Source organism: Halictus rubicundus, chromosome 15 (assembly GCF_050948215.1).
Source record: "Halictus rubicundus isolate RS-2024b chromosome 15, iyHalRubi1_principal, whole genome shotgun sequence".
NCBI classification, from domain to species: Eukaryota; Metazoa; Arthropoda; class Insecta; order Hymenoptera; family Halictidae; genus Halictus; species Halictus rubicundus.
This window is the reverse complement of record NC_135163.1, coordinates 5,915,904-5,943,602: the sequence shown is the minus strand read 5'-3', so window position 1 is coordinate 5,943,602 and position 27,699 is coordinate 5,915,904. Positions and strand designations below refer to the sequence as shown.

Genomic DNA, 27,699 nt, shown 5'->3' with positions numbered 1-27,699 from the left:
TACAAACAGGATTGAATTAATTTTTAGGTTTTTATTATAGTATGCGCTCATAGAAAGGAGTTCGCGCAACAATTACTCGTGAAAACAGTTTTACCATTTTAATAACTATGAAAGCAAAAATCAGAAATCAGTCTTACAAAAATCATTGTTACGACTAGACAGGAGGTGTTCCTGCAAAATAAAAATATTCTAGCCAAATTGCAACAAACTGGAGTGAAATAAAAATTTATTTTCTTTCTTGGTATGTTCAATCAGCTGAAAATAATATAACAGTATTTTTTAAATGTTTTTACTGTTTTGCATTATACCTTCTAATTTTTGTCATAAATTCATAAAATCTGTTTCGTCTTTCCTATTCTTGTATTGCTAAATAAATTGCTCCAATTTTCCTGTGACTTGACCACTCAACGCGTCAACGATATAAAAATTGAAGGAAAAAATAGCTGCAAACGCAGCGTGATGCACCGCATGGAATATACACGGATGAAAAAATGGACGAATCGAGTGGGGGAAATACCTAGAATCTGCGAACACCCTGAAAGGTATGCGGGAGTACGGAGGGTGGGGAATTTTATCGAAAATCCAGGAGGAAGTATTCGAAAGTGAAGCGTTTTGTAAATTCCGTGTAGCGTGCAGCGGCTCTGGATCAATTTCGAGCATTCGCCGGTGGCGTTTTCGCGTCACGGGGAATTTCAGAAAATTTAATATTCCGCGAGGCGGGCAACATATGGGGGAGTGGCAACTTACGGTGGAAAATGATTTTCCGCTTCGGCGGACGGCCTAGTCTACCCGGAGATTCGCGTCGCGTCGGGTCGGGTCGAATCGGGCCTGGACCCGGCAACCCACGCAGGACCGGTGACAAATTGGCACGCGAATTGACCGAACGACTCGCGATTTTTCTAATTTCGAGCCGAGAAATTCCAGCATAAATCACGGTGCGTTCGCGCCTGGTGAGGTTTGCGAAATTGCCGGCATACATCTTGCCGGAAATGGCCGAATAAATCTTCCGCTTACCCCTTCTCCTCTGCTAAGAGAGAAAGAGAGAGAGAGAGAGAGAGAGAGAGAGAGAGAGAAACGGTGGAAACGGAGATGCAACGAGAATTAGAAAAATAATATGCACAACCGCTGCCGAGGATCTATCACAGATGAAATTCACAGCACGGTTGGCAGCCATTATTCATGTTGTAATCGTTTCTATTTTTTACAGAAATTCAGAGCGTGGTGGGAATTTCCAAATGAAAAATCGAATTAAAATTGACTCGTTGGCCTCGAACCTCGAACCTCCAACTTTCGACCTTGAAACTTTCAATCTTTAACTAACAATCTTTCTTCTCCACTTTTACCCTTCGATCCTGGACCTTCAACCTTGAACCTTCGACCCTTGACCTTAGATATTCAACCGTCGATCTGTGACCTTCCACTTTTACCCTCCGACCCAAATCTTACCCTAACGGTAAGATTTTTAAAAGCAAGATTTGTTGACGGTAAGATTGTCACCTTCTACATTTCCATAAATATAAAATAATATAGTACACTCCAAATCCGTTTTATGCTAAAAGTCGAAATAGCAACTCGCACAACGCGAAAGCTCCCAGGAACAGTGGCCTAAACAAAGAAAAAGAACACAACAAAGTTCACCGAGCTGGCGTGGTAATATTCGTTTATTATAAATAACTATTGACACGTTCTCCTGCCACGTACATCATTTGTTACCTGCGTTTCGATTGTTTTATTTCTTTTTTTTTTCGCTCATTGCTTAGGAATCCATGCAATAGTATACGTTACATCGGAGCAGTTTTTTTTTTCTTTTTGTATCCAGTTACTTCGGAATTACAAACATTTACTTGTAATGCGGTACAATTACTCGTGTGTGTGACGATTATTTACAGGAAAAGGAAACAAGTCAGAACGGAAACGATCGTTGACGTTTAGCGGCGCTTCTCGGGATGGCTCGTCGGCCGGGCAGATTCACAGGCGAACAACCATAATCTGCTCGGCGACGGGGTTGAAAAAAGAAATAGGGGAAAGAGGCGACGCTGGTGTCGACATACGCTTGAAATGCAAACAAGGGTGGGGGGAGAGAGTCGGTCGGTACTTTTTTGTCTATTTCAAATACGTTCCGTTGGACCGTGTACAATCGACTGGCAAATCGAAAAAAGAAAAAACGAACAAGAAGCAACGAGGACAAGTTCGGAGGTGGATGGGGAGAATGACGAAAAAATGCGCTCTCTGATTCCACTTTTTTGTTCCCCCTCTCTCCGAAGCGGTGCGCGGTTCCTTGTTCCGAATGAATTCATCTAGACCAATAAAAAAAAAAAAAAAAAAAAAAAACAGAAATGAAAATCCGATCGGTTCCCAAAGCCGGGCACACACGTTCCTACCATCGCGTCGCGCTTGTTCTCGTTAAAAACTACACAGGCGGGGAAAAACCATCAAAACCACACACTCTCGCACCGGGCTCGCACACCTGTTTTGAGCGCCAGCCACGCGTCGACGGGCGTTCACTTAACGAGAATTGCTGTCGCGAGACGGTTTACAAAATACAAACGCGGCCGCGGTTGTCGGTTCGCGACGGGTTCGAGAACGAACGAAGAATCCCGTGGCGAGAGACGTTCGACAACCGAACCGAACCGGAAACATGAACAGAAAACCGAATCGTACACGCGTTACTCTGCGAGCCGGTGTCCTTTATCGACGTGTGAAACGAATCCATCTGTAGCGCGCCCGCATGCACGCACGCACGCACGCACGCGCGCGCGGTTAGGTTTCGTCTCGGTATGTGTAGGTAGCCTCGCAATCGTCTCGCGTGCCACGCTTTCTATGTGTTTTCGTCGTGTTTAAAATCAGTCGCATTACGAGTAGAGGGTACCGGCTACGTAAACGAGGAACACGTATAATAAATATTGAATAACAGTTTGGTACTTATAGTAATACGAAGTAGAATGCAGCGTACATATAGCATAGCAGTAGCCACAGATAGTACCTACCACGTACGAGTTTGTCACATTCATACTTAAACTTCTGTTTATAATCGTCGGCTAGGCGCTCTCCCCTCTAACCAACTCGATCTTCCTTTCTCTTACTTTCTCTCTTTCTCTCTCTCTCTCTTTCACACACAATCTCTCGTTTACTTTCACGTGTACGCATACTCTACACGTATCTCTTTCTCTCTCTCGCAATCTCTCTTTCTTCCTTTCTCTCTGTCTTAATGCATCTACACACGCATACACGCGCAAGCACTCATGCAGACATACTGTCTCTACCCCCTAGCTCCGCGTTGATCCTCCTGGCTTGTCGGGATGTTGTCGGTGTTCGTTCAACCGGAAGTGTTCGGCGAGAGACCCTCTTTCTCGTGTTCGATCACCCGTTTCGAACCTAATTCGATATCGTCCGAGGACACGGCGGGGATGTTGTCGTTAGGATTCGTTCCCCCTTCCTTTTTCTTTCTCTCTCTCTCTCTCTCTCTATCCCGCTCGACCGGTCAGTCCGTTATTATTTTGTCCGTCATAACACAAACAATATAGACTTTTCAAAATGTCCAACAATGTCTATTAACATCCTGTAGCTATTCACACACTTTCGAAACCATCTTCTCCATCTCAACGTCCGTGTCGATGTCGTGGTGAACGTGGTTGCTGGCACTTGCGTTGCTCATCGAGACGATAGAGTTGCTGGTCGAGGTGGAAAGCGCGATCGGTGCAGCCGTCGACGTCGGCGTCGTCGTCAGGGTGTCCGGTGTCCCGGAAAGCTCTATGGGGGATCCCGGGGACGCCAGAGGCTCCACTAGGTCCTCCAAGCCCTCGGGGGTCGGCAGCTTGTTCAACTCTTCTCGCAAAAGTCTATAGTGCCTCTGAAACGTTTACGTAGACAGTTAGCTGTGTTCCATGAACGTTCTGACTGCGGATTTTATGGACAAAACGGGGGTGTAATGTCAGACGAGATGATTACAAGTAGTTTACAGTGTCAATACATTTTTTACGACTTAACAAAAACACTGAACAGAGAAATAAGTTCCTGTTTTGGTTCGCATGTCCTGCAACGAACGCAAACGATTTGTATTTTGCATAGAATTTTTCGATGCAGCAAGTAGGTTATCAGTGAACTTAGGTGGTACAGTTAAGTGTCTCCAGCCAGTACATATATGATTCTTTCATCCGGCTAGGAGGGCCGGTTAGAGAGAGTCTACTATACTGCCCTAACTCTGTAGAGGACACTATCCTGACACTTACCCTTAAAGCTAAGGCGTGGAACGAAAGGGTGCGACCAAAGTTCCGGTCCGTCCCGTGCATCTCCATGTCCCTTATCCAACCCTCTAATTGTGCGACAATTTCGTGTCTCTTTATCCAAAAGTGGGTATGTATAATCTGAAACGTTCACGTTCCTTGAATTACACTGTTCAACAGACATCCAAGAGCAGCTTCATGTCAAGGAATGTTGAGATTTTTATCTCAACAATCCCCGAGAAATTCAAGACCTTGGCGCAAACACCGGGCGAGTCAATTTTTCAGTGAAATTCTACTTGTTGAAGTTTTAGACATTTTTATACATTCCTGATTGAAGGAAGGATTGTAAAAATTTAAGATTTGGACGGTTTTTGCGCCACGATCTTGAATCATCGAGGATGAAACAGATTGTTGGACTTGTTAACACTCGACTGCTATCTCAGGAAAGAGCTTAACAATCTTTAGTATCGCAATCTCGAGAGAATCTACTGAGATTGAAGTGTTATCGCTGCGAAACGGTTTATTACCACTTGAGGGTTAAGTAACTGGCGACAAGTGTCAAGAAATCCTGATCTGTTTCATCATCGGCAAGAAATGCGTCAAGTTTCGAGTGTATAAAGATAAACGCGCGGTAATCTTCGTAGAACTTTCACACGTTCCAGAATTTGTTAGAAGGGTGGAGATTGTACCTCTTTGAAACAAGGACACGGATTGCGAATCTGATCGAGCATCGCCCACTTCGCAGTAGCCTGACAAATGTTCGCGTTATACTCTTGACTAGATTGGGCTCCGCTCGTCGTGCCACGTGACCGTTCGTACCCTGGCTCATTAAAATATGGCTCCGACACCAGGATCAACGACTGTATTGAAACTAAGACCTGTTCCCACGATAAACAATAATTAGGTTTTCATTGGACAAGCGAAAATCAAGCTTAACAACAAGAAACAGCAAGAACAACGTTTTTCGAAGAACGTGTTTAGTCACCTGAAGGAAACTACTAGTGTGTGCATTCCATTTTTCTTCCGGCCGTCCGTGCCACGTGTTCAGTATACTCAAACAGATCTTTCCATCGTTGTACAAATTAGGATTGAACCGTACCGAATGGCGTCCTGTGGTCTCTAGGTTTATTAACATCGGACTGTTAGGGTAGTCCGGGGGGAAGTACACGTCGAATTCGAAGCATCCGTTCGCGTACGGTGTTTCCGCTGGGCCCGTTATCAACACCTGAAAAAAATATATGCAAAATCACTCACTCACTTTACCTATGTATATGTATACGCTATTTCCTCTATAATGTCCCGCGACTCGACGAGATCTTTGGGAACAGATGCTACTTGTCTCAGTCGTTACTGATCGTACCATCTCGCTTCGAATATAGAATTGTCTGAGCCACAAAATGGCAACATATGACGGTATGGAGGAAATACTGTGTTTTCATTTAAATTCCAACACATATGTTGATACCTTCATCACATCCAGCCTGTCCGTGTCGCACCTGACGAACACGCTGCTACTGTAAGACAAAGGTAGCGCTGTCGACAGAGTCACAGCTTCTTGTGCCAGTCTCTTAACCCTGGTGGGATGACTCCTCTCGCCAGCTGTCCTCATATTGAACTCGAAGTGATACGAGACTGCGAACTTGTATCCCCCGGACTCTGGATTCTCAGTGATCATTTCGTACGTATCTGCAATTCCACATAATCATCTGATTATAAAAGTTTTATTTATAAAATCGTATTGGGTTGTCTCGAAAGTTCGTAGCGTTTTCTAAATTAAAATTCAAAGATAAAATTAAGATATTTATTCACAGATTTATTCGATAACATATTTTAAATTTTAATTTAGAAAACGCTACGAACGTTCGTGACAACCCAATACATCAAAGGGTTAAACGGTCCACCCTGTGGCAGAGTTAGGCAAAAGAAGAAAAATAAAAAATAACGAATAAACGCATTTATTCGTTGTTCGTGATTAAATACGCAAAAATGTTCTCAATCAATTTTTCCCAGGTCTGACAATGCCAAACTCTGCCATATGGCTGGAATTTTCGTCCAACGAAAATCTTACCAAACTGCAGGTTCCTCATAACCTCTAAATACCGTTGCTCTATCGACCTCAGCGGCAGCTCAGGGCCCGCAGGGCTGGGTCCAGGCATGTCCTCGTCCATGGCCGCTAGCCTGGCCGTAGCGTTTTGTACTATGGTAGCGCTCTCCTGAATGTCAGGGATCAGAGTAGCCAATCCTTCGTCCTGCTCAGCATCGTCCGGGTACTTGAACAGAGTCTTGGATTTGTTGCCTCTTGTGCGGTTGATCTTGTGCACGTAGATGTCCACGCAGACCTTCATGCTCGACAGCAGGGACACGATGGATGGTTCGCTGGACTTGCCACCTTTGGGCAGGAGAAGCGGAGCCAACTGGTTCGATCGGGCCATAGCTCGGAGCAGTTGCAACACCGCGCGGTACAGAGGAATATGCCTGGCCATGTCGAGAACAGAGTCGTTCCTCAGGTACGAGGACAAAGCTGGTAGCAAACAGGACATGGCTAGGAGGTCTGGGAATGGAGCGGGCAGCTCCCTCTGTTTCTGTCCGCCGGGTCCAATGTAGCTAGCGAGGACCTGCAATAATACTGTGACGTGTTCCTCCTCGGATCTCTGTCGCAGCAGGGCCTGCTCGATGTTCCAGGACTGCTGAGTGGACCCGGTACCAAACCCGGTGCCTTTCGCCCAGTACAGGTGCGAGTTATCCTCGCTGCAACCCGCCTCGCCTTGTATCCCGCCGCCATTTTGCTCGGCGTTCTCGTTCTGGGTGGTCTGGTGCGTGAAGATCGCCAAGCAGTTCAGCAATAGGAGCATGGCGCCGACCTCGATGGTCGTCTTGCGCAACAGGACACCGTCGTCGGTGTTCAACGGCGTGGCGTCGAGCACCTGTCTTAATACTTGGAACGGTAGCGTTGGCAACGAGGCCGCCCACGGGGATGTCAACACGTCCCCGCCCTCGCCGTCGTCCGAGACACCTAGCGCGAGCCTCAGCAAACACTGCGCCCGCTTCCGGTGTCTAAGAAGCACCTCCGCGTACCCCGGAAGCCGCAGGAACAGGCCAAACGCTGCCAAAGAATGCGGAGGGACATAGGGAGCTAGAGACGAGGCTTGCGGGGACGACGCGCTGCCACCACCCTCCTCCAGGATGTCGTACCCGTTGTCACTGTCCTCTATCTTCACCCACTCTGTGTACGTCTGCTCCGACGAGGGTGTCTTCTCGGCGACCGGTGGCGGTCGCCTAGAGTCCGGGTACACCAGAGGCAGGTGCCTTGCCAGTATCGCCAACCCCCCGCCAGCGCTGAACACTCCCAATGAGCTTTCTATACTCCTGTAGTTTAATAAATCGATTTCGTTCTGCTTCGTTAGGTCCTCTGGAAAATAAGATCAGATGTTCAACCATTTCTCAACTAATTTCTTACTGATCTAAACGTACGTTGGACAGAGCAATTTGACGTTAGGTGCGCGTTACCTTTCGAGTCTTTGTTACGCTGACGTAATATCAGGTGCAAACAAGGCTTCGACAACGATATCCCGTTGTCCTCGGCAATAGCTAACAGCTGAGCAATAGTCAATCTTGGCGGCAACGGGATATTTGGACTAGTCGGGTGTATCAAATACTGCTGATTAGTGGAACTGCTAGGATTCGGTTGCACGGTATTATTGCTCGTTGTTTTGGTCGTCGTACTAGTTGATGCCTCTGTGGGAGATCGATTGGATCAGTATCGTGTATAAATAAGCATAGATTACCGTGAACGGTAAAAAACCAACAACATACCAGAAATCGTAGGAAATCTAAACTTTCGGAAAACAGGTCCATGGGCCTGTGACCTATTCGATGCTTCTTTAGCCCTTTTATCTTTCGCTGTATTCCCTGCGGCTACGCTAAGTTTGTTCACTATAATAGCCATGCCTGACTCCCAGACCTCTTTGGACCGATTGTTGGTAGGCACAGGCTCGTTACCTTTGTACGTATTTGGCAGCAACAGTAGGAACCAAGTACCTTTAATCGGATTGTTGGGAATTACAATTATTCTTGGTTTTCGCTAACTCATTTATATCAAAAATCCGCCGTCCACTAATTACGATGCGTAGACATACCAGACACTTGCTGTAGTATGTCCGCCACAGTCGACTGCGTAGACATGTACAATAATTGGTGGTAATGACCCAGAGGATGGGCAGGGTGCGGAGGCATGGATGGCATACTATAATTCGCCGCCCTGTTCGAAACCTTGACGGGTGCTTCCGACGTCACGGACACCAACACCTTCTCGCCTTCGAGCAACAGTTGCAGGATCAACCGTCTCGTGAAGCCCGAAATCCCGTGAAAGTACCATGCATCTGTAGAAAAAGATAACGTAAATGATATACGCATCGTTCCTACATCGATTCCAAAAACAAACCAAAAAATAGACGCAACAAGCTTACTGGAAGTTATTTGCTGTTGCGAGATGACATCGGTCAACAGCTTAGCGAGCAGCTTTTGATTCTCGAGGTGGCACCAGCAACACCTCGATAAGAACTTGATGATCGCGCTCTCCAGCGTGGCGTACGAAACGCTCGTTTTCGAACACCTGTAAGATGTACACCGAGCATTATCCAGGGACGCTAATTCAATTGATAGCGTAATTGCGGATTGTGTGATGTTCTACCTCGACGAAGAAACGGATGGACTCTCTACGACTCGGTTGCTGAGGAGCGAGAGAAGAGGCAACCAGAACCCATGGCCCTCTTTACCAAGCCAATCGCGCATTCTGCCCTCCGAGCATACAAGCGTCAAGAATTCTAACACGATCGCTATGCTGTCTGGCTCCGTCAGACACAATCCATCTAAGCAATGATCGTCATAGTATTAACAAGAGCTATACAAATTAATCGTGAAGATACAGGGTGATCCATCTACAAGAGACCATGCCAGGGCTTGTACAAATCTCTGCCTACCAGAATCGTGCGTTTGCTCCGATGTGTCGGCTTTATCACCATCACCGAAGCTCGCGCCAGCCGAGTTGCCTTGACAATATTCTTCCTCCGACGATCTCTTTCTTTGCTGCTGTTGCTGCTGCTGTTGCTTCGTCTCTTCCAGGTGACAAAAGTCTACGGAAGGAACCTCGACATTTAATATGTCCCCTACTTTTCTTGTAGAAGTTTCGCTGTAACGTTGTACAATATTGTTCCGGCGTCTTACCAGTGATCGATGCGATCAACAGAGAAGGAAGCCCGGAATCGATCAACTGTAGAATACCAGGATAGGATCGCGCTGCCGCGGCAACAGTCAACAGCTGGCCCTCTGTCAAGTCCAATTGTTTACACCCCGACAGCTGGTAGTGGCAAGACCATTCCTCGCTTGCGGAGAACTCGTAACTTTTATCGTCGATCTGCCCGTCCCTTTCTCTTCTGTCGTCCGACACGGACGCAGGGTAATCCGTTGACGATTTGGCTACCAGAATCCGTACCCTTTGGAGGAGCAAAGGGAACAGCATCGGTCTCACGTAACAAAAGGCACAGAGAACAGAGTCGATCGCCTGTTTCAGAGCTGACCCCGTGTCCAAAGTTAGGGTCCATTGATACAGCGCGCTGTGGAGACAAGAGTTGTTGAATTGGATCTGATCGCACAATAAACTGCGGATTGCTTACTTGAAGAGCTCGTCCGTTAGCAGTGCTGGCAGATCGTAATTGAGATTCTGTTGATGGTGGGCTTTCCATATGATGGAAGACACACAGTGAATATATACAGCGGGTGGGTTGATGCAATTAGGGCTTCCGCTTGGCCTGGAGGCTCCGTTCAGGGCTGAAGCTTGAAGCCACGACAGCACAGCGATCATACGAGCTTCCGTAGAAGAGTCTTGAATGAAGCAGAGCTGTTGGAGCAGCTCGACGACCAACTGTACCGTCGATGTCTCCTGAGTAGCTACAACGCCTGCGAAAGTATTCAAAATTAGCTACTAAATTAAATTTTGTACTGTGGATGTTTCATGTAGAAAGGACTTCTATCCTAGGTTAGAAAAAATGCCTTGGTTTCGGAGTGCAAAGGGTTAGAAATATAGATCCGAGACCGTTCTCACCTTGGAAGAAGGGAGTGGACCGATTGTTCAGCAAGAGTCCGATCAATCGCAATCCAAGCTCCCTAGAGTGCAAGCCCAGTTGAAATAGAACCGTCTCCAAATTCGGTGTGAAGAGAGACGGCGCCGAGAGCAACAGAAGGTTGCAGCAAGCCTCGATCAGTCCCTCGACCGAAGCAGCCGAGTTCAGCACCTTGGTGGCAAGATTAGGGTTCAACGCGCTCACGAAGAGACACTGATGCAGCAATCGCAACCAACGTGAGCTGTACACACCGGAAACAGAACGGTTTCACACGTTACCGTCACGACCATGGATATTCTAGCTTTGTTCTATCACGGACAAAGAGGAGGTACCTAATCTTTGTCAGCTGCTCCTCGTCGACCGTTTCATGATTCGTTTCGATCTCGCCGAAGGCTGTTGTACCCAGCAACCTGATCTGACTGAGACTGATGTTCGGCGAGTCGCGTGGTTTGTACAGTCGCACCAGCACGCAAGTGACCACTTCCGGCTGTGAGAGCGTGATGTTGATGAACGTCAACCCTGCCGTCGGCATCGGCGGGCAGACGGGTGTCAAGGGACTGTCGCTTTCACGCGAGACCTCGATGGCCACAGCTGACGGACATGCTGGGAAACAGATAATTTAACATATTAATCATGTTGAGAAAGAAAATTCTATTTCACTCCAGTTTGTTGCAACTGTCGAATCTAACGAAAACAGTGATTCGTCTTACTGGCTAGAGACGCGATATGCGGCTGCAACTCGACTTTCCTCAGTAGTATAGCGCAGGGCAGAGTGATCGTGAGATCCACCCACGCTTCGTAGGGGTAGCAATGATACAACCATGCAGCGGTCCTCGCCCGTTTCTGAGGCGTGTTGTTTTGTATCAGAATGTCAGCTGGTTGCGCGGTGGGGCTCAACCAAGATATTGTTCCCAGGGGAGCAAAATTCAGCAAGCCGCTGCGATGGGTTTCGATGGTGTTCGCGGACTTCTTGCTGCTCGTTGAAGCGGCTGGTGCCAACGGGGCGGTCGGGGCGTTCGATAGGTGCTCCATGACCAACGCGATCACACCAGGCGATGCTGAGCCGATGTTACTACCGCTTGCTGATTTTACTAAATTCTCGCAGAGCACCTTCACGCCACCCATCGCCGTGAACATCGCCAGGGACACTTCGTTGTCCAACACCCACAGGATGTACCAGAGAAGCGGCTCGGACAACTGCATGACACCCAACTGACGGTCCAGTTCCCTTTGTCCTAACGCTGCAACGTTATTTGTTTGTCAGTGATGGTCTAACAATTCCTCCATAATCGAAGGTGAATGCACCGAGGAGCAAGATTAACTCTTGTAAGACAATTTCATTAACAATTTCTACTTGAACGCAAAATAATCGTTTCGATAGCTCCCGGTAGCTAAGGTACTACATCGGCACCGGTAATTCCTGCGAGAAAATGTTCTTACAGGAAGAGAGATACTGATAGAGCGGATTCAGGACCAGACTACGATTGCTGGCTATCTTGGTGAGCGTGGTTAAAAGTTGGAACGTGGCGTCCGGTATCGAAGCCATATCGTCCAGCTCAGTCGTTGCTCCTGCTCCGGTGCTCTTTGCTAAAAGCATGGCCAAGGACGAGCCGGTACTGTGGCCAAGGGCGCCCAGCAGTCGCATCATGGTAGGCTCGTGTTGTAGAACTAAAACCGTTTCGGGTAATTAGGATTTTGCCGGCCGAGGATCGTCGATGCTTCTCTCCTCACCTGCGTCGGCAACGAAGCCACGCGATTGGCTGCTCTTGTTAGGCGGAGATTGTTGCGAGCGAGAAGAAGATTGTTGTTCCGCGACTTTACTCTCGTCGGTCTGCGAACCGTTCATCGTCATCGGGGCGTCACTGATGTCGCTCGATGACCCTAAACCGCCCTTCGCAGCATCGGCTACCGTCTACGAACAGAAATCATTCGAACGTGGAAACCCGAGTGTCCGTAGTCTATTCATAACTGTTTCTAATAGATCATCGGATCTTTCTGAACACTTTGAATCGCAATGATACGTACACCACCCAGAGGAGTTTGTACCAGACGCCATACTAATTTGATCAGAGCAACAACCAAATTGTCCCACGAAGCGAGACGATCCTGTCGAACATCTCCACCCAATACGCAAGCGAACAAACCGCAGAATTCACCGGATGGTTTCGCTAAATCCGCCGTACCACCGCATTGTACACCGACTGCAAGAAAACATAGTTTTTGACGAGCATTCTCGCTGAAGGATCTCTAAACATAGATGCAGAACTCGGGAAATTACCTCCGGAACCTCTGACATAAGTAAAAACTAGCACACCGACGCACTCGATCACATTCATCGCAGTGTCCAAGTGCATTCTGAGGAAGTTCAGATTCGTTAAAAACATGATAAATTTGTACTGTGCGTCTAGAGGTCCTCTCCTCGCGGATAGAGCTCCGCCGGGTTGTAGAAGCTGATACACCACCCACAACAGGAGCTCTTTGAACGTACTGCCTAAACCTAAACAGGAGTCGGATCTTATCCTTAACCTGTTCAGAAATTCGTGTAGCGCTTGGCATACGATAGGTCCGGCCTGAAAAACAGTCGCAATGTTACAAATTACCGCGATCCGGTGAACGCTATCATTGTGGATTCTGATTTTTCTAGGGCAACAATGGACTTCGACTTTCAACAATGTATTTGTATATTGTTATACGATATTTTACCATATTGTATCTAGTTTATGGAGGGAGTCTACTGTAGTGGAAAGATTGACAGCGTACCATGATGTATTGTTTATCCATGGCGTTGATGTTCAGCCCACTGCCGGAAAGCAGACGCAGAAGCATCGGCCCCAGGTTACGATCCTTTATAATGCAACCAGTCATAGCCTCGAAGGAATTGTATAGCGGTTGCCTGCTGTTCCCCGGTTCTTCGGGCTCTACCTCTTCAGGCTTTTTGCTCGCGAGACCCAAACACTCCAGAGCGAGACACCAAGCTCTCAGAGAGACTCCTGGATGCCTGAGAAATAATTTGCTTGCCATATTTCCCCCAAAACGATTCATCAAACATTTCGACGGACATTTACCATGTTAGCGCAGATATTAGACTGGAGATGGCGGCAGAACTGAGAGTGTTAAGATGCGCCTTCGAAGAAGCAGCGTTACAGTTCAACGTCAACCATAACTGCAAGATCAGCTCCAAGTCCGTCCCTCCGTTCTGTCGTAGGAAAAGATTTTAGTGTTAGAAGATATCTGAAAATCATTCTCGTTCGGTAAATCGTGATTATCTACCTGCAGGTACAGGTCCGAAAATATTTTGTCGAAACATCTGGTCAGCATTAACGCGCTGGACGCCGTGGTGTCTTTGGATGGTGGTTGAGGTGGACACCGGTTCGATTCTGTCGGAACCTGTTTCAAGAGAATTATCAGCACATTGTCTACCGGCGATTATAATTTTTCAAAGTCTAGTGAAATATGAACTCACGTATATCGGCGCGTTAATGCTATGGGGCAGATTGTACATTCCCAAAGTGGACAACAATCTCAACGACACTTCTATTCCCATGTCCAATCCATACTCTAACCTCGCGTCCATTGCCGAAGAAATGCTGTGCAAAATAACAATAACAAATAGTAATACGATTAATCGTGTCGAAACTTTTTTCCCCGTCTTCGGGTGTACCGTGTGAAAATTACCTGCAGCTGGCCAGGGTCTTGAACATCAACTCTTTCTTCAACATGTTTTTACCACGTTCCAAGACATCGTCCAAGAAATCCTCAACTTCGCTGTCATCGGACTCCAACAGCGAGGAGGGGCATCCTTTGGATTTCGATGTCGAGGCGGCAGCTGTTGGGGACGTCACTATACTGTCCTGAGTGTCTTCTTCGATCGAGATCGAGATCACTTCCTCGTCGTTGCTTAGGGTAACTGACGTACCGCTGGTTCCAGCTGCGCCGATCGATTCCTCGTCAATTGGCTGGCATTTCTCTGTCGCAAGAGGCTTGAAACTCTTCTCCGAAGGACTCGTCTTGTACGTGGAGCACGCTTTTAAGAATAAAATGCTCGATAAATACTGTGACGTAGTGTCACTATTCTTCTAACAAATTAATTTTTGTTGTGCTATAGTCGAGTAGATTAAATTGGATAAGGATACGAAGAGTGTACAAGGGTTAAAGGAGTAACCGGTACGATAAATTTGGACCTTTCAGTCTTCCGGTTTCGTTAAATCAATTCTTTTGATTTTGTGGAAGATTTTTTGGATTATTTATGAAGAAACGTGTCCTGCGTACCTTCGAATAGGTCCTGCAAGAGACAAGAGACGGCGTGCGAAGTCCAGGCAGCGTCGGAGGTACCCGTTGCCAGTCTGACTAACTTTAAGAGCTGTTCCTCGCTCATGAGCTCGCACAAGCTAATTGCAGGACGTGTGGATATCACTAGCCTAGCGACTACCTATAACGCATAAATTCAACTCAAATTCAATTCGGAAAAGCACGAACAATTTATAGCTTCTACGGGACAACAAAGACACGGACGATACAGTAAGATACAGTAAACGAATGATATACTGACCTTACAGGCTAACAGGAACATGTCCACGTTAGCGGAGTTGCACAAAATCAGCGCGATTAGTCCTCGAGCTACTGGTAGAACGTGCTGATGGGACAGGTTCGATATGCACTCCTCGTCCACCTCCATTAAATCCGGTTTACTACTAGAACTAAATCCAATGAAACACAGATTATTTAACTCGAAGGTTAATAATATAAAACGAGAAAAGACATAGTTTATTAACGGTTGTGTTACGGACCTAGGGGTTGCCTGCGATTGCGACTGCGACTGCGACTGCGATTGGGCTCGTGAACTTCGCGAAGAATGCTGCACGTCATTCTTTCGCATCATCAAAAGATCTTTGGACTGTTTGGCAGTAAGCTTTTTGAAGTAACGCTCATGGGTCTTGATCGTTACTATCTTACTGCATAGCGTGGAAAGAGTGTGCCAACCCTGCAACAGAATCGTTTGTCATCCACCGTTCCCTTTAATAGGACTAAATCATGAAGAGAGTGAAGGGTATAGTCATGCACTTCCTGTAACCATCCTCTCGACGAAGGTCAAGCATCTCTTCGTACCTGTGACGATGGATAAAACGCTTTCTTAGCTTGTTCTAGATCTTGGAGGTGTTGATTCTGTTGCATTATACACTTCTGCAGCTTCTTGCGATAGCTACAAGGAATAACAGAGCGGTTGGCACTGCCGTACTTTCTCTCCATCGCTGACTCTCCCTGTATGAACTCCCAACGTGACGAGAAACCTTCGAAACATCATTTCATAAAACATCCGAGAAGACTACAGTATTCTCTCCGTAACTGTGAAAAAGATCTCTACCGTAACTGTTACAATTTTATCCCTACTACCGGAGGAATCCCCCTTGGAACCGGTGACTCGCACTAATGCAAGCTAAGCAAAAGATTCCAACTTTTCTAATATTTGATTTTTTAAAGTGAAACTTTTACGTGTCAGGTGCAATTTTAACCTGAAAAACGTGGCGATCACAATGGCAAAAGTTTGATACGCGAAAAACCAAAAATAGGGGAAAGTTTAATTTTTTATTCGAAGGTCTCAGTTCCTCTTTATTTTTTAATCGCTATCCCTCTCTACGTTCAGAACACTACAAACAATGTAACACCACAGAGAGAATACTGTAGATGAAAGAAGAAGAAGAAGAAGAATCAATCGAAAAACATAAAAATACCTTGTTCTTTGCTCTTCTCGCCGTTTCCTTCCAAGCAAGGAGACGGAATGGCCACGGTGTCCAAGCACACTGACAGAAAGAGCAGCACCCAGCCGATCAGTGTTATATCCAAACGATTAGCGTTGGACGTCTGAGGAGTCGACAACGGTGCTAGCAATTTCCCTAGAGTGCGAACCATCGCGTCTATCACCGAGGATCTGTTCACTCCAGCGATCAGCGATTTGCGTCCAAGGTACGTTAACAGAATAAACACCCTGAAGAAGATGACAAAACGATCACTTTCTCTGTGATAACGCTCTCGAACAGAGATATATCAAAAGTGGTGGCTGTTAGTACCTATCCTGTGGGAATATGTGCGTGGATGAGGACGAGTACAGGTTGATCAGCGTATTAGAGAGACAGTTGCCCCACCAAGGTTGATGACCAGCCATGCGTGCTAAAAGTGCGACAGCGTACAACTGCAAGCGCGGGGCTGGCGTGACCACGCAAATCGAGTGGAAAAACTGTTCGCACACTGTAGGCGTAAAGACGTCACAAATGGACATCGGGATCTAGAAAAGACAGGCGACAATACGCCTCTCAGTACTGGACAGAGGAAACTGACTCCGGTGCTGAACGATTTCAATGAAACCTACACTTGGCACGGGGCCGAGTTCGTACACAGAGTATAAAAGGATGTCGAGCAGAGTCTCCCCTAGAACTCGCAGTTTGTCGCTGGGCGCGTTCGATAGAAGCGTCGACGGTGCACACTGTGAACCTCTCCAGGACTCCAAACGTCTCCACACGCTGTGCACGACGTTCAATTGATGTTGAAACATTATACACTCCTGCAACGTTCGACACCTGCGTTAGTTTCGCTTCGGGGTTCGTTCACCCCGACGTTTCCGACATTGTTTACCTGGTAGGTTGCCAATATCTTCGTAGACGGCTGCTCCTTATTTACATTGGGGATCTTATTGTAGCAAAGGTAGTGCTGCATATGCATAAAATTCGTGGTCTCTGAACACAACAGTGGATTTAGTAGGCTCTTTAATCGTTCGGTGGCTAAACTGAACCTGAAAAGGCAGTCAACGTTGTTACACAACCATCTGCAATGAAGATTACAAATGATAATCACCTGCATTGGACATCTTCCGCGAGGGCAGACAAAATGTTACACTGCGTGTCGATGGTGGCCTGCACAGAGGCGTCGGAGCTGTCAAACGTCGCAGAAGCATTGTGCGATTCCGCGTAGTCTTCTCCTGGTAGGACCACCATGTGCCCATAGAACAGTCCCAATGGTATTTTGCACATGGTCGGTGTCATGCCGTAGCGACCTATAGTTGTAATCTAAAAACCCAGACATGACTTACGGTTGCCAGCATGTTTGTTAGTGTAGGTAACGTTCGTCAATGTTATTACCTTAAGATATCTACACACTGGTGGCGGTTGAAGATCGCACACGACCAACGGCTTGCTCGCAATGTCCGCAGTGACAATTAGCCTGGTGCTGTCAATGTCCTCGTTGTTAGTCCATATGTCTATGGTTAACGTCGCCAAATCGCTACAGGAAGGAATTATCAAGTCGGTGAGCAGTACGGGGGATCCAAAGTCGAGGATAACGAAGCGGCGTGCCCCAGAATGCAATCTGTCTACCACCAATGCTTGCTGAGGTGGCCAACACAGTAATCTGCCCCATGGAAATGCAATGTCCTCCCGCTGCAACGTATACATGCAATAGTTATAGTTGGCGGTAATCTCTGGAATGCAGTAGATACAGTCTACATTGTTTCTACTTTGTCATGGATATGGGAAAGGTGGAAAAAGTGGGAACGCTGGAAAAAGTAGTTCTATGGTATTTCAGAACAGAGAGCGTTCCAAAGATATTGAAATTAAAAGTAGATTCGATGCTCCGTTTGGCGTAGAACACATGTGAGTGCGATAATGAAAGCATTAAACTGCGACAGGGCTGAGCAATGTTTAATATAAACGAACTAATAGTGAAACAAACCGTCGCACGGTCCGTTCAAGAATATGGAGGAAGCTGATGTGTGAAAAAGAAAAGTATGATATCTCACTGGCAAACTCGGACAAGTTAGGTAGCCAATTGTAAATATTGCAACACCAGGTGAGGCCAAACATTGTTTCTCAACGCGTTGCAATTTTTATGCGATAACAGCGAATAAGTGTAGACAATTTTATTGTCCTCGTGGTACGCGAATACTCCGAACAAAATAAAAACCAGAACTGCACGAATGATTTGTTGACAAATTTTTTGAACAACTTCTGGATCCACGTCGTGCGAACGGAAACTCAGTATGACACGCTGTGCGAAACGGTACGATATTTGAACACTGAATGCATAATGCGGAATAGTTTTAAAGCCTGTCATGCAAATTGCACTTCCGTGTGTCTATGTGTGTGCCAGAGTTGGGCACTGAACACTGACTGTACCAAAAAAATTATGAAAATAGAAATTATTTCGAAATGAAGAGAATTTTCGTAGTCACTAATAGACTGCGGATTTTGTGGATTTGTGAAGATATTAAATCGAAATCATTCAAAGGAGAAATTCATTTTTAAAATTTTGATGCGAAGTATCCGCAGTCTAGTCGTTAATTAATTGATTTGCCCAACTCTGCGCGGTGTATGCATGTGCAACCGACAACATCAACGGAAAAACAAATCATATAATAAAACATAACGGTAAAGAGCGTATTAATAAAGCTATACAAAAAAAAAAACACCGTAATAACAACAAGAGACCTGTCGAAGTGAGAAACGGAGAGGAAGAAATAAGAAGGTACAACTTCTCATCTATGATAATCTACCTTTTTCGAATTGCTGTCTTCGACTTTGTTTAGGGTAGTACCGAGATTTTGTACGGGCGACTTTTCTTTGGTTAAAGCAGAATTTAATATATGCGAATTAGGCATGTCGGTTTGCGTGTCATGCCACGTCTGATTGTTCACCGACATATCGTTAGCCTCGGCACAGTCTGACTGAAGATCAGGCGTGAACATCAGTTGCGAAGCTGGCTTCTTTAACGCTCTTCCTGTACAGAGACTAAGCAGATCGCTTAACTTAGGTGTCGACTTAGCCTGAACATCTGGTCCTAGCGATCCAGCATCCAAGTTCTACAATGGACAATGATTTCGGTTCTGGATTATGTTCCTTCTAGCCGAGAAAACAACTAATACAACAGTAACACGACCACGGGGCGAACCACAGTTCTCTCTTTCTCTCTCTCTCTCTCTTTCTCTCGTTGGTCGAGAGTTTTCACGAGAACAGAAAACTGTACACAACCTGTCCCTGTTTCTATTCGAACTATTTATGGTGTGTCGTGACATCAGACAAACAACGATCCGATCAACGCGCTCAGACTGATCATGCTCCGAGATACAGATCGTTCCGATTCAACAGTCTAACAGAAGATAGAGCAAAAGGAGAAACAGAAAGAATGGAAGAGAATCTTGATGCACTAATAAAGAAAAGAAACATCGCTCGGGGCTCGGCTCGCCTCGTCCGAAGAACTTACGTAGTTCTGGTGAATTGTTTTGATATCAGGTACGCCGTTATTGTTCGTGACCGTGCTGTCGTACAGAGGAGCTCCCATACTATTCATACTCATGCACGGATCGATTTTCTCCATTTTGGTGCCGTTCGAAACGGAGTGACAACAAAAATGCAGCGGCTCAACCTGAAAATTTTTCCTCGTGAAAGATTCCTCGTGAATTACACGTAAATAAATAAGCATCGATACGTTACCTCTAACAGCCCCTTCATACTATGATTTACACATAAAGGCTTTAGTTTACTAAGCTTCACCAGTTCGTTAGTTGGATGTGTAGGCAGCGTGAGTAAATCCCTCAAATCAATAGCATCCTGAGAAAACATGGAACTGGATAAAGCAGATAATGTCACTGTCTCGTCGTTAGCTACCGTCGACATGTACGCAGACGGCAGCGGACTGTATTTTGGAGGCATTGGTGGATTCAAGTCGAAAAGCTCCGTTTCGAAAGGTGTACTGTACAAACCAAACCTGTGGAAAAATGAAAGAAACATAGAGATGATCTACATGGAGAGCAAAATTTTGAACCAATAAAATTGGATCACAAAAAACTTAAGGCGCTGGTTTTACATTAATTCGAACTGAAGAGACGATTAATATTTTAATTGGCTCTTGAAGACATTGAAGTATACCTTGTTGCAAGTAATAAATGATAAGGGTTTGCTCGATTCGCTATTTCGGCAGCGATTTGCTGTATCAGAATGACACACTGTTGAGCGATGCTATGATCTCTATCCAACGGTAAAATTCTAGTAATTAACAACTGAAGCCATCTTAACGAGCCAGCCCATTGAACCTCTACGATCGACGGCAACAGTTTCACCAACGCAGAAACCAAAGCCTCGTCAAAAAAATTGAACGGCGAATGCTCTAAATTATAAAAATCCCTGAAAGCAATATTTCTCATTATTAACATTACATTTACCGTTTTACTACTGTGTGCTATTAATACCGATAGTAGTTAACGTACCTACTGCAAAGCATAACTAATTTGATACACTTGCGCGCAACGCTCCGACCAGCATGCAAAAGGCAAGTTTTCAGTAAACTAGGTAACCACGCTTGGACAGAACGGATCGTTTTCAATTCGAAAGATATTATTTTCGCATTCTGGTGGCTGCTGCGCAGCCTCGTTAGCCTGATCGTCGTTATCCATATGAGAAGGTCTAACGCAAGAGCCTGCGTAACAGGCGACCTGCAAAAACAGCCAATTAAACATTTCCCAATATGTATCTGTACAGTTTGAAAATTTCATTCTTATCGTTGGACACGATTCTCCGTACTTGTCAGCGGTTTCCAAACAGGCTACCCTCAGCAGATTCTCGAAACAAGCCTTCGACTCGAGCATAGCGCAGCGCTCGGCTTTCTCGTTTGGTACATTAGTCTGTTGCATCGTTCGAATGGTGATTGCTATCTCCTGAATCCACTCGCCTCCTTGAAATCGTTACACAAAATTAGTTACCAACGTTTTCAAATAGAGATAGTTACATATGTAAGTAACGTACGGAGGGAATGTGCAAGGGTATGCGAGTAAGAAAATAGGAGGTAAGATTAGAATTATAATTATTTACCCATGTCACAATCTAAGTTCTTGCCATTCGATTCCTCCCCAAATCGTTCTAAGGTGTCTTTGGAATGGAAAGCGTGCCATAGCATGTCGAATCTCCTCAATTTTTTCGAAGTGGAAGGTTTGCTGGTCGACGCGTTCGTTTTTGGCTTCATCGTTGCCTGAAATCAGTATGCATTTTTCATACATTTTTCATTCATCCCACAACAGATTCGATTCGAAGGATATATGTTTAACTCTTACGCCATCCTTCGATGGATCGACCAAAGTCTTGATATGAACGAGGAGGGTTCTGGCTTTGGTGCGAAACAGTTTGGGGCTGGTCAGCGTGACGCAGCCGTAGTTACACGTTAGATCTATGTAACGATGCAACTCGATGGGACCGCATAAGATCTCTGTGTTGTGCTGCCTCTGATACTCCTCTGTTACTACAGGATTTTCCGCTTTCTGCTCGTTGCCTATGTTAAAGTCTATTCTCTCGTCCACCGGAGTCAATGGGGGAGGCTTGTGGCCACCGATCCGCCTCACGTTCTGCTTCAGCAGGGTTATCTGAATTATTGGTAGCTCCTGAAAATCCGAACACACGCTGAACTTCACGTCCACGTGGCCGACGTTTCCTGCTGCGCTTCGAGGAAGCGTCAACTCGAACACGTACTCGTCCCATGTGGGCCTACAAGTTCAAGCAAACATGATTAACCCTTGGAAGGACGAACGTGAGTCTATTTTTACCTGCGATAATTTTCTAGCAACCAATTTAAGTTATCAGATATTTCTGTTTGGTCCAATAAGAGGATCAACATCGATCTTAAGAGTGTAATTCCAAAACTATAATCAACTATGAGCTTATCAAGGCTGAAGAAACACATACCACTCATCGTGCAATCGCCAGATTCTCGTATGGCGTTGTTGCGGGTGTCGCCGTTGCTTCTTGCCCTGCATCATTTCGTGCCAACAAGGTGGAACAGTGGCACCGTAAGCGGGAGCCTCGTGGTCAAACCTTGTCAATTCGTACAGAGTGCGTAGATCCGAATACGTGAAGCTTGGAGTGTGTGCGATCAACTGGTCCCTGAAAGGATACGGTATCGCACACTGAAATGATCCTGCACAATTCTGCTTCGTTGCTGATGTTATCCTTACTGTACACCAGTCGACGTCGACGTGCTGGGAGTCGTGCTCTTATTGCAAATCTCCTCCGTTGTCATCATAGTGACGTCCTCGATATCCTCTCTATCCTCTAGAGTGTCTTCCTCGTTGGTAGTAATGTAGAAATGCAGCTCGCCGTCGCTTGTGCACGCGCATAGCCTCTCCAAACCTGGAAGAAGCAACATTTTCGACCAAAGACTCGTGTTAACGCACAGACCGGCCCATTCAAAGTTTTAAGCACAATGATTCTCCTCAAAGTTAACTCCAACAACTTACATGAATACCGTGTACATTCACAGCAGAAAGTACATTGACAAATTCTAAAATGGACTTTTCGTTCCGCATTAACGACACTGTTTGCATTTACCACCTTAACAAAACACTGAAGCTTGGCAACATACTTTCCACAGCGAGTGTAGTTAGCTAGACGAGTATAAAACTTGAAATGGGTCGTCCAGTGTAATACAAGCTTACTGTTGCAATAAGCTGCAGAGACGAATTTCTTCCCCTCGATCCTCGCCTCGGTGATGGTCTTCAACGACGACAAGTTCAACATTCTGATCACACCGTCTTTGCAAATTAAAGCCACCTGTCCAACAGGATCCACGCTCGGGATGGTGTTCCCGCCTTTGCCGGTGTTCTTCCCGAACAGGGGGAATCTAGTCTTCCTTTGGAGAGGCAGAAAGACGTGTTCCAGAGGTGCCTCGTCCGCGGACAGCTCTCGTCTGGCCACTGGCTCGGAGCAGATCTTGACAACTTGTCCGGAGAAGTCCAAGGCGTACACGAGCAGTATGACGTTCGCGTTACCGGTGTCCTCGTGCACCTCGCCGTTGATCAATCTGCTGGATTGCGTGTCGTGGTCCCAATACACGTACCCCTTCTGCGGGAAAAACTCGTTGTCCTCATCGATGTCCATCTGATTGTTGTTCGTGGCGGAAGAGTCCGCGCTATCCGTCGTGGGACACATGGCCACGTAAACGTGCCTCCCATCGGCGGACGGTCCGACGTACGTGATCTTCACGTTGTCGGGTGCTTCGATGGGCAAGGTCTTTATAACGACCGGCTCGGTCTTCGCCATCTTCAGGATGTCCAGGCCCTTTTTGTTCACGGCCGCTAGGTCGGAAGTCGACGCAAAATGTTCTGGACCGCTAATGGGATTGAAGTTAGCGTCGAAGGAGCTCGACGTAGGAGGTACCGTGATCCCAATGGGATTCGAGTAAATACCATTGGAGGAGGACGCGGTCAGAGCGGGCGCCGAAAAGATACCGTCGAAATGCGAGCCGACTACTAGGTCCGAGTCTACGTCCTCTATCACCGGAACTTCGTACAAAAATTTGCCGAGCACGAAATCTTGATAAAGGTTCTCTTGGCGTTCGCCGTTCGAGCTGGCACTGGTTCCCGTTCCTGACAGGGTCTTCTTCGCTTTCGTATCCTTGCCATTGTCCTCCTTGATCGGCTGCGCGGTGGTCGTTTTATGGTGGAAATCGTACAGTACTAGATAGTGCAGTTTAGACGGTGTATACCTATCGCCGGCCACCTTCATTATGTCTAGAGTGTCACTGGCAGCACTATTTACACTGTTCATCGCGCGGACGAGGGACGACGAGGGAGCCAGATGCGTCGACGCGGCCCACACATTTTCTAAAGTCCTTAATTGCGACGGGTTACTGACCGTCACCGTAACACCACATATTACACACGGCCTAATTTTAGAGTCCGACGGCTCCGCGGGCAGCAGCGTCGAGCCGGAGGTCTTCGCTGCATCGCTGTTTGACGAATTCGGAGGTCCCACCAGAGACAACGCTGTGATCTGCACTTTATGAGTCGCCGGGTACTTGTACTCGGACAGAGGATCCGTTTCGGTGTTGAGCGTTCTTAGATACGAGGACAGAGTTCTGGTCGAACCGAACTGTATCGACTCTTTATTGTTTATTTCCTGTTCGATCGGGGCCACGTAAAACGACACCTCCTTCTGCAAGAGTGATTGGAACGGTTGTGTAACAGCCTCGTGAGATTAACCCCTGGGTAGGTCGCGGTTGATCCGACAGACACGTACAAAATCTATGTAATTCTAAATATTTTTGAACAGAAGCGTTATAGCTAGGCTGCGGATTTATGTGCGAAATAAAAATTATCTGCATCAACTACAGGACACGGTAGTGTCATTTAGAAGCATTTTTCTTTGTTGAATTGCTAGCCGAGAATAGCTATTGTTTGATACATTGTGACCATTGAGGTATCCTATTTCATTTATAGCGATAATGGATCGCGTCATTTGTTTTTGCAATGCATTTCATATGTATCCGTCGGATCAACCACGACCTTCTGAGGGGTCAAACAATTTACGATCAGCGTTTTTTACCTTCAATTGTTTTTTTACACTCCATATGCTTATAAAACCGTTACTGGAAGCTGTGCCCACGAGACCACCGACATTCGTAGTGCTAATCACGTCTATCACGTCGCCAGTCTCTCGCGCAGGAGCGGTGGCAAGTGTAACAGACAAAGGAACGTTTTGTGTGTACTCCCCTTTGATGAAGGGGCACATGGGAGAGTGGCGTTCGTGTTCCGACCATGGCTCATCCTTTGGTTCCCAACAAACTAAACAAACATTACATGTGAAACACATCACCCTGTCGTCAGCTGCCCCGTTCGGGTGATGGTAGAGACCATACTGAGCCATTTCGTCGGGCAGAGCCCATCTGAAAGAAACGGTACAGATAAGATTCGCGTACAGCAACGTGTTGATATTAGAGGTGTGCGGGAATATCGGAATGACCGAGAGTTTCGGGATTCTCGAGAATAATCCCGAATCCCGATATATTTAAGGACCCTGAAATTTTCGAGAACCCATCCCGACCCGACATTTTCGGGTTCTCCCACACCTCTAGTAAATATACGATGCGTAAAGCATGGCAAAACGTTGTACTCGTTATTTATATGCGGCCATTTCGAGAAAGTTTCCCTGCGGACTTCCTCGCTAAACATTAACGCTCTTTCAGCGGGACTACCATCTAACACCAGACCCGGTAGTAGGCCATTTAATCGTTCATTGATACCAGAAGCAATCGGCAACGCGGGAATATGTTTGTTTAATCTCTTCAATTCCGCCACTAATCCCAAACAGACGAGCTTCAAGGAACCATGCGGTAGTTCCAGACATACTGTATTCCACTGTTTCAAGCAGACAAAAATTCAAATTAGATACAAATTGATTTATAAAAGATTTTCTTCCTTCCTCTCTTTGTTTCGCTTACTTTTCGGGCTTTAATCCCCTTCTTTTGACTCGCTTCCACAGTAAAAGTTTTACTTGTTAATTCTTGGATCACTTCTTGTACGTGATCCGCAACTGGTAACTCTACGCATTGCAGACACTGATATAACAAATTAGCTTCGGAAAACAGTAACTCTAGCTTTACAACGTCTTCACTTCGAGAAACGGTTGTTTGTAAAAGAGTGTCCAAAAGGAGTATACCATTGTATTCGCTACGCACTCCGATTCCTCTTCCATCTGTATATAATATCTTATCTACACCGTTCGATAAATATGTACCTTGGAGTTTGCCATGTGACTTTCCTGTGGAAACAAAAGTTATTCTTAATATTTGCGATTTTCGCTTGAAGAAACAAAGTCTCAGAGTTAACTTCCTCGCAGAGAGAGACAACTTGTTCACGTGAAACAACGATGAATGCTGTTCTGGTGAAAACATTGAAACAGTTGCAGGGATTCAGTGGGCTTCGAGGAAAGAGAAAATGGTGAAATCGGTAGACGGCCGTTTGCGAAATAGCCGATCGATTATTTCATTATGAAAACACTTGAATAGAAAAAAAAAAGAGGAAACTTTAGTCACGCCTGACGTTTTCTACGCGTACACGACCTTGACCATGAGGCGTAATTGGGTCTGATGCAAGGGAATCATTGACGGGATTCGCGGCGAAACGATTTGTTGTTAACGGACAATTGATATCCGCGAAACAACGATACACCGTGATGCTTACCCGACAACGAACTCTTTTGCAATATTTCTCCTGAGTTGACATCGACTACGTATACTTGCGCACTGCCAGTGGTGATTAATAACACATTTAGATTAGCATGATAGATTATATTCTTGCACTCGGTGTCCACGTTTAAATAACCGTCTTCCTTCAATAACCACGGGTCATCATCAGCCATTTTGCTCATACGGATTACGATTCTCAAAAAATTTGTCTAATGCGCGAACATCACAAAAAAACATGGCGTACTCATCACCGCCATCTTTGAGTAGAACGTCAGCAAATCGCCGTGAAGCTGGTTAATAACTGTCGAACGACTGCGAGTTCGACAACAATCTATCGATACATCGTTTCTTCGAATTTACATCGCGAGATCACGAAACATATACAGGGTGGTCCCACTCGAATAGAAGATCTGTCAACTCGTGTTTAGTAACAAAACGAGCAGAAAGAGGTCTCTGATTTTAAGCTTAATTCTCATATTGTATACTAGGTGACACTGAAGACTGCATTTCGGACGTTGATTTCTATCAGAGAGGAAATGAGAGTGCTCACGCTCGGGGTTTTAGTGTCCCCACTTTTCTGCATCATCTTTTTAGCCTGGAACAGAACCTGCATCATCTTTTTAGTCTGGAACAGAACCTCCATCAACTTTTTAGCCTGGACCAGAACCTGAATCATCCTTTTAGCCTGTATTAGAATCTGCGTCGTCTTTTAGGCTGCATCAGAGCCTACATAGAAGAGTCTCTTTTAACATAGAAGTTGTATCCACTCTGGCATTATTTGGAATTCGCTGCTAATGATGCAGGTAAGATGACGCAGGATCTGGTCCAGGCTAAAAATTAGACTAGGGGGCAGCACTGTACCGGGGACACTAAAATCCCGGGCGTGGGAACTCTCATTTCCTTTCTGTTTCTATAGTTTTGTCATATTATTACAGTGAAGATTCGATCTAAGCAAAACCCTCGGGACCGTGCCATTGCATAGATCCAGACTCGCCAGATCAGGGGAATTGATTCGAATTGAAGGGAAAAAGTTCCCCTCTCTCTGCCAGTACTGGATTAGTCACGTGACGTTGTCACACATGCACGACAGAGACGAAACACCTCACGTGACCGGGCCATGGCGGAAGCGTGGAAGAATAGCGTTGGGAGAGTGGGGAGAGACAAGTCTGGCGACTCTGCATCTCTGCATAGATGGCATAGATCGTACAGTTCCACTGTTCCACTATTCTTTTGTGAGCTCGCCGACTGCGTCGAACATAGAAAAGTACAGCGCGTGTAAACACGGACCGCGCGACCGAAGGCGTAACAAAATATAGCGTACCGGTGAGATAATGCTAATGCAATGATGAGACTTCTTTTTCCAA

General features: G+C 46.1%; 1 protein-coding gene across 2 annotated transcripts; it reads right to left on the bottom strand.

The window, feature by feature from the left end:
• Positions 1-1,633: 1,633 nt before the first annotated feature.
• Positions 1,634-26,604, bottom strand: Bruce (BIR repeat containing ubiquitin-conjugating enzyme). 2 transcript variants are annotated; one of them, XM_076800596.1, is made up of 51 exons: positions 26,331-26,604; positions 25,589-25,908; positions 25,261-25,505; positions 24,694-25,033; positions 22,806-24,303; positions 22,326-22,500; positions 22,057-22,254; positions 21,432-21,858; positions 21,193-21,349; positions 20,905-21,055; positions 20,592-20,816; positions 20,254-20,508; positions 19,819-20,092; positions 19,589-19,750; positions 18,882-19,187; positions 17,473-17,769; positions 17,189-17,400; positions 16,970-17,126; positions 16,707-16,898; positions 16,408-16,622; positions 16,072-16,325; positions 15,449-15,630; positions 15,130-15,323; positions 14,892-15,039; positions 14,612-14,771; positions 14,018-14,366; positions 13,806-13,929; positions 13,613-13,729; positions 13,408-13,538; positions 13,103-13,340; positions 12,621-12,912; positions 12,368-12,543; positions 12,074-12,254; positions 11,783-12,010; positions 11,053-11,583; positions 10,675-10,945; positions 10,324-10,583; positions 9,896-10,178; positions 9,447-9,835; positions 9,203-9,355; positions 8,914-9,091; positions 8,690-8,835; positions 8,360-8,602; positions 8,037-8,261; positions 7,731-7,958; positions 6,292-7,632; positions 5,689-5,909; positions 5,209-5,448; positions 4,913-5,101; positions 4,230-4,364; positions 1,634-3,850 (listed from the first exon to the last, which is right to left on the bottom strand). In XM_076800596.1, the coding sequence occupies exons 1-51, from the start codon at positions 26,515-26,517 to the stop codon at positions 3,566-3,568; spliced, it is 14,085 nt and encodes a 4,694-aa protein (XP_076656711.1). In that variant the 5' UTR covers positions 26,518-26,604; the 3' UTR covers positions 1,634-3,565. The 2 variants fall into 2 exon arrangements, with proteins under 2 accessions (XP_076656711.1, XP_076656712.1); XM_076800597.1 differs by lacking the exon at positions 18,882-19,187.
• Between the last annotated feature and the right edge of the window lie 1,095 nt (positions 26,605-27,699).